This window comes from Musca autumnalis, unplaced genomic scaffold (genome assembly GCF_047663935.1).
Source record: "Musca autumnalis isolate F117 unplaced genomic scaffold, ASM4766393v1 scaffold_2, whole genome shotgun sequence".
NCBI classification, from domain to species: Eukaryota; Metazoa; Arthropoda; class Insecta; order Diptera; family Muscidae; genus Musca; species Musca autumnalis.
Genome location: NW_027411755.1, coordinates 20,448,443 through 20,462,356, shown reverse-complemented (window position 1 = coordinate 20,462,356; position 13,914 = coordinate 20,448,443). Strand labels below are relative to the sequence as shown.

Genomic DNA, 13,914 nt, shown 5'->3' with positions numbered 1-13,914 from the left:
AAAATAAAAAGAACTGTGACATAAAGAAACGTGGTGATAGTGTCCAGAATTTGTCTTTAATGAAAGGACAATTTTATTTCAAATGTTTTTCATTAGGTCACTGAAATCTCTTTGTATTAAAATTTAAATATATTATTTTCCTAATCAACTCCGTAACAAAAATCCTTCCAGTCGTCAGCTGGAATATGTAACTTCACATATAGTTCAATTTAAAAATTTTCTGAAAGGGATACCTGAACTACCATCTACTTTGCATACCAAATATTCCTAATCAACTCCATAATAAAATCCTTCCAGTCAGATGGAAAATATTAGCTTTATTATCTCGGCAAACAACTAAAATTTATATCACATTTCAATTCATTTCATGAAATTGTGAGAAAAATGTATTATTGAGAAATTGTTATTATGTAGGTTACTAAGGAACTAATAGTTCACATTAACGATTCACTGAAAGGAACACCTGAACTAGCTGAATAAAACTAGTTTGCTATGCACACAATTTTGCCTCAATATCTAGAAAAGAATTCCCAGGGATTAATAGGTAATGTTATGCAGTTCACCAAAGAACTATTAATTCAATTTAACGATTCTCTGCGAAGAGCACTAATGAACTTAAGAAACCATATAGTTTCCATACGAACTATTGGACAAACAATGTGTTTGTAAAATGTGAAAAATAACTGTGACATGCGATGCGCTTTTATGGAAGGGTAATAACATTTTTTTTTTGTCGTTAGGACACGGAGATATTTTAGTTAAATAATTTCCTCCTCCAAAAAAATCCAAATATTATAGTTTTACTAACAACTTCTTAACAAAATCCTTCCATTCAGTTGGAAAATAGAAACGCAATTTTCTCTGCTCCCAACTAAAACTCATATTCTATTTATATTTCTCGAAATTTTGAGAAAAATGTATTATTGGGAAATTATAATTATGTAGTTGACTAAGGAATTAATAGTTCAATTTAATGATTTACTGAAAGGATCACCTGAACTATGTGAGTCAAACTAGTTTCTTGTGGAAACAAATTTGTCTCAATCTCTTGAAAATAATCTCAGGAATTGGCTGTTAATATTATATAGTTCATGAACTATATTACTAGTAGTTCAATTTAAAGACTCTTTATAGAATGCACTAATGAACTAAAGGAACCAAAAATGGTTTGTAAAATTTTAAGAAAAGACCGTGACATGGAAAGTCTTTTTAATAGTGTCCAGAATTTGTTTTTTGGAGGGCCAATATAATCTAAAAATTACGAATGGGTCAGTGAAATACTTAGGTGTCCCAGAGAATTCTGAATTTCTGCCTCTACAAAACATCCTAATGAACTCCGTAACAAGATTTTTCCAGTCAGTTGAAAAATATCAAATTGAATGTTTTATTTAAATTTCATGAAATTAAAAAAATATCATTGAAAAACTATTATGTTGTTTACCAATGAACAAATTGTTCAATTTAGCGATTCACTGAAAGGAACACCTGAAATTCAGTAAATTAAAATCGTTTATTTGAAAATTTTAATAATGCCATCAATAATGCAAGTGAAAAAGGAAAGCCGACGATTCGAACCCACACACCCACCACTATGTGATATGCATGTTTCACCTTTGGTAAAGGCTCTTCAGACATATCGGATGTGGAGAGGCTTCGCTGTCCTCGAACTTTCTTTTCTCAAATGCATTTTTTTGTTTTTTACAACAATGGAAATTTTCTGATTTAGTTGTGCTTTCATGACAAACGCTTAGCGCTGCCTTTCAAAGTAAAGAGTTTGGCTCTGAACGCTAACACGCCGTGACAATACTTTTTCCCTGTGTTTTTCAAGGACGTGGGTTCAAACCACAGCCTGGCTCAGCTGATTTTATTTATTTGAAAATTTGCCGATTTTCCACTCCGTTTTCTAAAAGGAACCAACTCGTTCATATCCTTCAGTAGTTCATTTTCGTTCATTATTACATTTTGGTAGTAATTATAACGAATTTGAATCGTCTTAGAGAAACATACCATTTATCTAAGACGATTCAAATTCGTTCTAATTACTACCAAATTCCTGTTGTTGTAGAAAATGTTTGTTTAATTGAAAATAAAAACAAAATATTAAAAAAAACAGAAGTGTGGTAGTTTTTCGAACGAATTTGTATTCGAATCGTCTTAGTGAAATAGGCCATTAGTCTAGCATTTCATTGTGAATATCTTTCATTGAGCAGGTCGATCTTTTCATTTCGTTTACCAAAAGGAACCAGTAGTGGGATTCTGTAACTAATTTTTGCTGTTACCGACAAAAATCGGTAAAATTAAATCGCAAAATGATGACTAAAAACATAAAGAAAAGTTGGCATCACTGTTTGTGTCGGTAGAGGCTAGCGACTACTTTTTATTCATCGTTAACTTACTGACAAATTTCGTTAATTATCGAAATTATAAGCACTTTAATTTTACAGAATCCCACTAAAGGTCGTTAATTTCGTTGCTTCTTTTTTGTTCAATATTACACTTCAGTCCCACATTTGCTTGTAAATATCGTTCATTTTACTCCGTTCACCAAAAGGAACCAGGTCGTTAATTTTCGTTAAAAATTTCATTTCAATGTAACATTGTCTTGTGAATATTGTTAATTGAGCTCCATTCACCAAAAGGAACCAGTTGGTTCATTTCTTTCGTTGGCTCATTTTCGTTCAATATTACATTTCAATCTAACATGCTTTCATTTTTCATTAGCAATGGTTGAAATGAACGTTAAATTTCTGCACTATGCCATTTCTTAATGTAAGAAGAAAGATAGAATGAATACTATGGAAAATTGATCTGAGGGAACTGTATTCACTCAGTCAACCCAATAAACTAAAATATCTATGTGAACGAGAGGAGCTAAGTCGCGGTCCACACTAGAGTGATTTCAATGAAATAATTTCATGAAACTAGGCGTTCTTAGATCGAGTTCCCCACTACAGCAATGCCATAAAACTACTTTAGTATGGAATCCGATCTAAGAACGCATAATTTCATGAAATTATTTCATTGAAATCACTCAAGGGTGAACCAAGACTAAACGAACGAGTGGCATATTTAGGTGTCTTAGAAAAATTAATTAAAAATTTCTGCCTCTGTCAATAGTTGAAATGAACGTTCATTTTTCTACACTATCGCATCTCTCATTTTTTTAATTTTGGAGGGAGATAGAACGAAAACTAATGTAAAATGGCCTGAAATATAGGAGAGTAGTTTTTTGAGCGAGATAATCTAAAAGCATTCACGGAATTGTTGCTTTGAACTAGTTCTTTTATTAACGATACAACTCTAATATTCTACCAATTGAAACTTATATCCCATTTAAATTGCATGAAATTTTGAGATATATTTATTACAGAAATTAAAAATTCTGTCTAAATATCAATTCTTTTGTTTGGTTAGCTTTCTGCTAAATAAACTACCAATAAGAAGGGGTCATAAACTAAAATCCAATTTCTGTTGCCCTCTTGTTTACCATAATTCAAGCTACACCTCTAATTTACTCCTTTCAATAAATTCTGAAAATTTAAATAGTATTGAATTACAATTTCAATTTTTTTCGCCTTATTATCCTCCAAAATTTTTTTTTCGTTTTTTTGTTGTTGTTGGAAAAGAACTGCACCCATTTATGTCTGGCGTTTGGTTAGTCACATTTACCATGAACGCGAAAAATTGGCAAATCTGTAAATTCAATTTGGCCTTTGTAGTGCTAAAATGTTAATCACAACACATTTATGTGGATATGTTTGTATGTAAGTTTGTGAGAGATTAAGTGGGGTTTTGTTTATTTGTTGGCTGTTGTTTTTTTTTTTGTACTTTGCCTTGTTTTACAATTATAAACCTCTCCCACTTGAAATATCATTAATCATTTGGTGCCACATACTAGTTAATTTAAAGCGAAAAACAACTCCAAACATAGACAACATAATCAACTTTAACAGAATCCAATAAAAACAGCAATAACAAAAAACCAACACCGAACAAATCCAAACTTAACAACTATCAAAAACATTTAAAATGCATTTTAAATGTAGTTCCCAAAAAAATCAGCTCCAACAACAAACAATGATTACTATAAAAAGCTCACAGTTTAAATCCCGGGGATTATCCTCAACTTAGCAGACAGTGAGATAAACCTCCAGAAAAAATAACACCAAGCACTTATACAGAGCTGTTGATGAGTTCAGGCACATAATCACCTTAGAGATTGGTGAGACCAATGGTCTGGTCTCGAAATGAAATAAAGGGTGAGAGAGAGAGAGGTATACAGAAAGGGTTATGCCTTGGAAATGGTATTTAAAAATCGTTGCTAATGTAATGGAATTATCATTTTGAACAAATGTGAAGTACCATAAAAACCCAAAAACAAAAAAACGAGGGGAAAACGAAATAAAATTGTTCATTATAATGTGACCATTAAAAGTAGACAACCACAAATAGACAAATGGAGAATAACCAAAAGAGAGGAGTAGCCAAATGTCTGGTTTAATATTAAAAAAAAAACTAAGTGACCCCTCTACCTTTGCTGGAAAATAATTTCATTTATTACTGTCCTGTTTTTATGGCCCTTCCGAAGAGAAGCAGGAGCAGGGCCGGAAATATAATATGAAACCTCAATTCGTTTTTTTCTTCATACATTTGTGTAAATTGGGTGTGGTATAATGTGATAAGTCAAGGTACTAAAAGAATCTCATATAGCATGGATATGGTCCTTCGTTTTGCTTGTTTTGCATGAAGGCATGCATATGCATGCTTATAATGTGTTGGCATGTCTGATTTGTAAGAAACAAAAAATAAAAAAAAAATACTACAACTTAAAAACATTGTTGTATGCCGGCATTTCTACCTTAATTTTTATTTACCAACATTTCCCAGGAAAGCCATCATAATGGCAAAAAACGTAACATAAAGTAGGTGGACTTGTTCATGGACACATGAACGCAAAAAAGGCCATGTCAGGCTAGCAGACAGACGTCGCGTCATATTAAATTGTATAGAGGAAAGATATTTTGTATATTTTTATTACAAATTATAAATTGTTTTGGTAGTTTTAGAGCAAAGAGGTGGAGAGAAAAGAGGTGTGGATTGGATAGGTAAAAAGGTGACAATTTTTATTCTTTTTTTTTTAGTAAAATATACAACATATTACGATTTTATATAAAAGCCTACCTCTGGTTATTTAGAAAAATAATAAAAATATCTGCCTCAATATTTAGCACATCATCACAGAGACTTGCACCGTAGGAACTAGTAGTTCAATTTAACGATTTACAGCAATGAACACATGAACTAGGGCAATCAAGCCGGTATTTTATGGACAATATTAAGCCAAAGTATTTAGCAAATAATCCCAGAGATTAGCTTCATATATCATTTATTTTACCAAAGAAATAGAAGTTCAATTTAACGATTCACTGAATAGGTCACTCGTGAACTAGGTGAATCAAATTTGTTTAATTTGCAACATATTTTGCCTAAATATATAGCAAAATTCTTGAGACTAGCAGTCAATATTATGTAGCTCACTAAGAAACTAGTAGTTTAATTAAACGATTCACTGTAAAGAGCGCTGCAGCCAGGAAAATATAAATTTCAAAATATTCACTCGAAGGAACACCTGAACTATGTGAATCAAACGATTTTTTATGGAAATATTTGGTCTGAATAGTAAGCAAATAATTCCAGATAGAGGAAAAATATTTTGTATTTTTTTATTACAAATTATAAATTATTTTGGTAGTTTTAGAGCAAAGAGATGGAGAGAAAAGGGGTGTGGAATGGATAGGTAAACATTTTTATTTCATTTATTTATTTTTTTATTAAAATATACAACATATTACAATTTCATATACGATTTCATACAAAAACCTACCTCTGGTTATTTAGAAAAGATAAAATAAAAATATCTTGCCTCAATATTTAACACATAATCACAGAGACTTGCACCCAAAGAACTAGTAGTTCAATTTAACGATTTACAGCAATGAGCAAATGAACTCGGGCAATCAAGCCGGTATTTTATGGAAAAATATTTAGCCAAAGTATTTAGCAAATAATCCCAGCGACTAGCTTCCAATATCATTTACTTTATCAAAGAAATAGAAAGAAGTTCAATTTAGCGATTCACTGAATAGAGCACTCGTGAACTAGGTGAATCAAATTTGTTTCATTTGCAACATATTTTGCCTCAATATTTAGTAAAATTCTTGAGACTAGCAGCCAATATTATGTAGCTGACTAAGGAACTAGTAGTTTAATTAAACGATTCACTGTAAAGAGCGCTGCAGCCAGGAAAATATAAATTTCAAAATATTCACTCGAAGGAACACCTGAACTATGTGAATCAAACGATTTTTTATGGAAATATTTGGTCTGAATAGTAAGCAAATAATTCCAGATAGAGGAAAAATATTTTGTATTTTTTTATTACAAATTATAAATTATTTTGGTAGTTTTAGAGCAAAGAGATGGAGAGAAAAGGGGTGTGGAATGGATAGGTAAACATTTTTATTTCATTTATTTATTTTTTTATTAAAATATACAACATATTACAATTTCATATACGATTTCATACAAAAACCTACCTCTGGTTATTTAGAAAAGATAAAATAAAAATATCTTGCCTCAATATTTAACACATAATCACAGAGACTTGCACCCAAAGAACTAGTGAATCAAATTTTTTTCATTTGCAACATATTTTGCCTCAATATTTAGTAAAATTCTTGAGACTAGCAGCCAATATTATGTAGCTGACTAAGGAACTAGTAGTTTAATTAAACGATTCACTGTAAAGAGCGCTGCAGCCAGGAAAATATAAATTTCAAAATATTCACTCGAAGGAACACCTGAACTATGTGAATCAAACGATTTTTTATGGAAATATTTGGTCTGAATAGTAAGCAAATAATTCCAGATAGAGGAAAAATATTTTGTATTTTTTTATTACAAATTATAAATTATTTTGGTAGTTTTAGAGCAAAGAGATGGAGAGAAAAGGGGTGTGGAATGGATAGGTAAACATTTTTATTTCATTTATTTATTTTTTTATTAAAATATACAACATATTACAATTTCATATACGATTTCATACAAAAACCTACCTCTGGTTATTTAGAAAAGATAAAATAAAAATATCTTGCCTCAATATTTAACACATAATCACAGAGACTTGCACCCAAAGAACTAGTGAATCAAATTTTTTTCATTTGCAACATATTTTGCCTCAATATTTAGTAAAATTCTTGAGACTAGCAGCCAATATTATGTAGCTGACTAAGGAACTAGTAGTTTAATTAAACGATTCACTGTAAAGAGCGCTGCAGCCAGGAAAATATAAATTTCAAAATATTCACTCGAAGGAACACCCGAACTATGTGAATCAAACGATTTTTTATGGAAATATTTGGTCTGAATAGTAAGCAAATAATTCCAGATAGAGGAAAAATATTTTGTATTTTTTTATTACAAATTATAAATTATTTTGGTAGTTTTAGAGCAAAGAGATGGAGAGAAAAGGGGTGTGGAATGGATAGGTAAACATTTTTATTTCATTTATTTATTTTTTTATTAAAATATACAACATATTACAATTTCATATACGATTTCATACAAAAACCTACCTCTGGTTATTTAGAAAAGATAAAATAAAAATATCTTGCCTCAATATTTAACACATAATCACAGAGACTTGCACCCAAAGAACTAGTAGTTCAATTTAACGATTTACAGCAATGAGCAAATGAACTCGGGCAATCAAGCCGGTATTTTATGGAAAAATATTTAGCCAAAGTATTTAGCAAATAATCCCAGCGACTAGCTTCCAATATCATTTACTTTATCAAAGTAATAGAAAGAAGTTCAATTTAGCGATTCACTGAATAGAGCACTCGTGAACTAGGTGAATCAAATTTTTTTCATTTGCAACATATTTTGCCTCAATATTTAGCAAAATTCTTGAGACTAGCAGCCAATATTGTGTAGCTAACTAAGAAACTAGTAGTCCAATTAAACGATTCACTGTAAAAAGCGCTGGAACCAGGAAAGTGTAAATTTCAAAATATTCACTGGAAGGAGCGCTTGGACTATGTGAATCAAACGATTTTTTATGGAAAATATTTGATCTGAATATTGAGCGAATAATCCCATTGACTAGCCCCTAATATTATGCAGTTCAACAATGAATTTGTATTTCAATTTCATGATTCCCGGGAAAAAGCCTATTTGGCCTGAATATTTAGCAACTTACCCATTGACTAACCACAATATTGGGGTATGCTCTGAGACACCCTTTACCTCTCACTTCACGCCTCAAGTATTTTGTTCACCCCATTTACTCTTATTTTCCGAGTATATTATGGATGGAATAGGGTGTACTCTTCTTTTTAAATGCCGTAATAAATCTTAGGCCCAAGAAATTCGCAAAAAATGGGAGTAAATGGGATGAACAAAATGCATGAGGCGTGAAGTGTATCTCAGAACATACCCGATTATGTAGTTCACCAAGGAACTATTAGTTCAATTTAACAATTCACCGAATCAAACTACAGTTTTTATGGAAAATATTTTATCTCAATAGATAGTAAATAATTCCGGCAACATGCTCATTATATTACGTAGTTGTTCAAGGAAATAATAGTTCAATTTAGTGGTTCACAAAAAACAAACACCTGAACAAGGTGAATCAAACTAAAGGTTTTATGGAGAATATTTTGTTTCAATATTTAGCAAATAATCCCAGCGACATGCGCTTTACATTACGTAGTTGATCAAGGAACTAATAGTTCAATTTAGTGGTTTACTGAAAAGAGCCCTCGAACTAGGTGAAAACACTTTTTCTGAAAAATATGTGATCTCAATAGCTTTGTGTCAAAAGTGTCAAAAATTGCTCTTTCAAGAACATTTTTACCAGAAAAGTAAAGGAACGGAAAAATGGTAGATCTGGTAGCAATGTCAAAAACAGACATAAAAAATCAATTTTCTTCTTTTATTTCACAGTTTTTAATTTGGTTTTGTCAGCGTTCGACTTCTTCTTCTTCTGTTTTTCGTTTATTTTTTCTTCATTGTGAAATAATCGTCAAACAAATGTCGAAAAATCAGTTCTACCATTTTTTAACTGCAGAAGTTTGTTCAATTTAGTTCAATTCAAAAATGATTCACTGAATAGAGCTAGTGAAAAATGACAATCAAAATAGTTGATTGTTTTAAAGTATTTTGAAACTATATTCAGAAAATAATTCCAGAGAGTTGTATTTTATATTATGTAGTTCTTCAAGGTACTAGTATTTCAATTCAACGATTCAGTAAAAAGGCCACCCGAACAAGTAGAACCAAGCTAGCTATAGTTTTTTTTGTTTTAAAGTATTTTGAAACAATATTCAGAAAATAATTCCACCGAGTTGTATTTTATATTATGTAGTTCTTCAAGGTACTAGTAGTTCAATTCAACGATTCACTAAAAAGGCCACCCGAACAAGGAGAACCAAGCTAGCTTTACCAGTTGAATATTTTAGAGTCAATATACATCAGCTGGATAATAGAGAAAAATATCTACTTAAATAAACGGCAGAGATGTATTGAAATCGCAACCCATTGGACCAAAGATCTCAGGAACTAAACTAATTCGAACTAAAATTAGTTATCAATAAAATTACCAATTCTAATAACAGGTCAGACACAAATCTATTTCTTTAATTCTCAACCAGAATAAGAAGACAATAAGGCCTTTAAAGAGGAAACAGGCAGAAACAATATTATGTTGACAGTTTTTAAATACAATTTTTTCCATTTAACAATTTTCAAATTTCAATCCTCAACCAGAATATGAAGACAATAAGGCCTTAAAAGAGGAAACAGGCTGAAGCAATATTATGGTGACATTTTTTAAATAAAATTTTTTCCATTTAACAATTTTTCCATGTAAATTTTTCTTCAGCTAAGAAGCCAATAAGACGTCAAAAGAGGAAGAAGGCTGAAACAATTTTACGGTGAATTTTTTTTTTTAAATATTTTCTTCCAGTAATTCTTCCGTGTTTATTGAAGTAACGAAACGTTCGAATTATAGAAACTCAATTCATGTCCAAATAACAATTGAACTAATGGATTCAAGGAGTCATCTGGTTCATTTGAATGAGCCAAACAAAATGATTCAAAAAATGTTGGTTTAAAGAATAAAATAATATTTTATGATAACCATCCGACTAGAGAATATTTTTCCACGGACTAAAACTCGTATTTGAACCACCACAAACTTATTACGAGGCATTGGGAGTTCAGTCAGCGTTCGTAATAGGGAAACTCAATATCAATATCAGAGATATTCGAAATATTAAATGAATTAATTGAACTAATGAACTAAGGGTACCATCTAGTGCATTCAAAAAACGTGGAACTAACATTAGTGATCCTTTAAATGGACTAAGCTGTTCAGGACTACTAGAAGATCTATTGAGAATATCTAGGCGATTGGAATTTTCTATGAAGAACAAAAGTTTTCAAACACTTCTTAAGATCAAGAGGCCGAGGAAACTTAGAGGAAACAGAAATTTAAAACTTCATTAATTTTACAGAGGAACGAAACCGTTTCACTTAGAGTAACCTAATTGGTGTTAAAGTAATTTTGTGAAGCAATGTTATGGAGTACACGAATATACAAAAGAGGTCCTTAGAAATAATAAATCATTTTCTATTAGGCACGAGTTATGATTTGTACTAACTCCCCAACTAAAACAAATCATAGACCTCAGAAATTATTGCCCATTTTCAAATCACATCTTGCGATTTCTTTTGCAACTAATGGCAAATATTTGAAATTAGACAAACCTAACAAAATTGATCAATTTATAACCCGCTGATTTAACAAAGCACATATGAACATAGCAGCAGTAATGTTCAACTCACTCACAGTAGAAACTAAAACTTTCCACACCAAACACTATTAGCCAGCATGTCAGTTATACGCAACAAACCAGACATTAGGTTCCGCAAAAAAGCAACAACTTGAAGAAGAGACAGCATCTTAAATTTAAAAACTGTCCATATATTATCGAAAAACCATAAATTATAAAATCACCAAATGCATGTTGGTCAGCCAGTGAGCCGAGCTAGCCAGCCAGCCAACCAGCATGCAATGGCACATTAGTGCCTAGCTGTCTGCATATTAGCTACAGACATCTTTAATATTTTAGTTTGAGTCATAGAGTTTAAGATTTTTGTGTTTTTTACTTACCTTCCCATGGACATCCCACAATTTCAGCTCTCAAACACACTGTCCTATCATATTGACCATATGGATAAATGCGTATTTTTGATGCGAATATAATCGGTTGTAAAGTATTTTCCACTTCGCTATAGGTATTAATGTTGCCGGGTAAAATCTGCAAACAAATGAGAAAAAAAGAGAAAGGAAACAAATGGTTAAATGTGTGATGATAACAAAAAAACTTATTAGTCTATGGTAGTAAAAATGCCTATGAAAAGTGTCTAATAAAATGTTGAAAGATAAGAAAAAGTGAAGGAGAATATATACATATTTTAAAGTTTCTCTGACGGGAGAGTTTAATATGAACAGGAGATCATGGAGGATGGAAATTTAATTTATGTTGCACAAAATAAAATTGAAAAAAATTTAAAATCAGCTAATTTCTGTTTCAATAAAAAGGCAATAATATGATGTATGTTCAATATAAATAATTCTAATAAATGAACTAAAGGAACCAACTTGTTCATTTAGAAAAGTCAAATTAATTTTAGTGACTCCACCAAACCGGAGACTAGTTTTTCCAAATATAATGAGGGGTATAACAGAAGATCATGGAGGAAGGAAATTTAATTTAAGTTGCACAAAATAAAATTGAAAAATTTAAAATCAACTGATTTAAGCTTCAATAAAAAGACAACAAATTTGATGTATGTTCAATATAAATAATTCTAATGAATGAACTAAAGGAACCAACTTGTTCATTTAGAAAAGTCAAATTAATTTTAGTGACTGCACCAAACCGGAGACTAGTTTTTCCAAATATAATGAGGGGTATAATTAAGGTTTCATTTATTCTTCTATGAATAAAGTGTCCAAATAAGAATTGAAGAAATGAACTAAAGGAACCATCTTGTTCATTCCAAAGAACTGAACTCAATTGAACCAAACTAATAGCCAATCAAATACAACTCTCTTTTGTTTATTGAGATTTTCTAGGGAGAACAAATATTCAACCACATAAGATAAGGCGAGCTTAAAAGCTCACAAAGAAGAAACAAAGAAAGCTAGTTCAAATAACAATTGAACTAATGAACCGTTCATTTCATTCAAAAGAGCCGAACTAAAATCAATAAAAGTGGATCTTTTAAATAATATTTCCATCCATCATTACAACAATAAAAGTGGATTTTTTAAAGAATATTTTTTTCTCCCATCCAACAACAGGTGGATTTTTCAAATAATATTTTTTCGAGCAACATAAACTTACCTCCTTTCCTTGTGTATTCTTCCACCGCTTCCAACTTGTGAAACCCGGTCGCCAATATTCCAGGACATAGGCCTCGGTATACTCTTGACCCTGGCCCTTTCCAAAGCGACCCTGTGTGCGTACCGCTGTTATAACATGCACCGATAATAAATCAACTTGCAGGTATTCCTTTAAAGCATTTGAGACCATATGTTTGGGACACCAGGCACCGCCATTATTATCGGTTTTCAGTCTGCAAAGAAAAAGAAGAGAAAAAAACGGATTACAAATCAATATCAAAATCAAATGAAGAATTAAACACATATAAAAATCCAATGATGATTCAAACTTTAGCAAGATAACTCATCATCAAAACACAGTAAATAACAAAAAAATCTTGGCAACATTTCAGCCACGGAGACGAGACAGCCAATCACTGGCTGTAAGTTAGCCATGAAAAAGAAAAAAAAAACAACTGCAGATTCCTATATAAATGAATTGACATTAAATGACAGGTCGGCCCCACATTGTGTCGTTTGTTCAGAGCAGAGTACTGTGGTAGTTGGTAGCTTGATAGTTATAGCTGAAATCGAAGTAGCAGTTGGCGGTTGGGGTGAATTGAATGAATGGCGTGTTGTTTGTTGCAAATGTTGCCAATAACAATTGTAGCCAGGACTCGGGTCTATGCCACATGAAAACCACCTTGTTTTTTTCTTTTCATTTTGTTTGACGATATCACCAAACGTCATCGTCTGCAGAAAATAAAATTAATGTGCCTTTTTTCGTTGTTGTTGTTGTTATATGCATGAAAATGTATAAAATCTCCTCCACAGTTAAAATGCCTTAAATGGTACGTGCAATGAGCCAATGGAACGAAGGAGGGGATTTCAATTTGGGGAAATTACCAATTTCAAGGAAAGAACTCGTTCGCCTCGGGGAGCCTTGTGAGTAGATTTTTTCATTTTTTTAAGATATTAAGAGCTTTCAGAATGAATTTTTAAAGACTTGTTTTGAAGGATATTAATTAAGAGCCTTGAATGTGGATTTTTAAAGAGTTTTGTCAGGGATATTAGGAGCCTTGATCGAGGATTTTTTAAAGAATTTTTCAAGTAGATAAAGGGCTTTAAGCGTGGATTATTAAAGATTTTTTCTTCATAGTGGATTTCATCAGAGTGGATTTTTTAAAGAATTTTTTCTTCATCGGTTATTATACCCTACACCACACTGTGGTAAGGGGTATTATGTCTTTGTGCATTTGTATGTAACTTACAAAAGGAAACGACATAGACCCATAGTTCCTTTTGGGGATATACATATAATCACTTTCTGAGTCGATTTATGCATGTCCGTCTGTCCATGTATTTTTGTTCGCAACGTACAGGTCGCACTTTTTGTCCGATTCAGCTGAAAATTGGGAACTACATTTTTTTTGCAATAGGAAGAACGCTATTGCTTT

General features: G+C 31.6%; 1 protein-coding gene across 3 annotated transcripts in view; it reads right to left on the bottom strand.

Annotated features, from left to right (window-relative positions):
* Positions 1-13,914, bottom strand: part of smal (smoke alarm) — a 140,045-nt gene that overhangs the window by 49,839 nt on the left and 76,292 nt on the right. For all 3 annotated transcript variants that reach the window (XM_073967238.1, XM_073967240.1, XM_073967239.1), the window contains exons 4-5: positions 12,480-12,711; positions 11,240-11,387 (exon numbers count right to left, since the gene is read on the bottom strand). In XM_073967238.1, the coding sequence (XP_073823339.1) occupies positions 11,240-11,387; positions 12,480-12,711 (380 nt within the window). The remainder of the gene's footprint in view (positions 1-11,239; positions 11,388-12,479; positions 12,712-13,914) is intronic.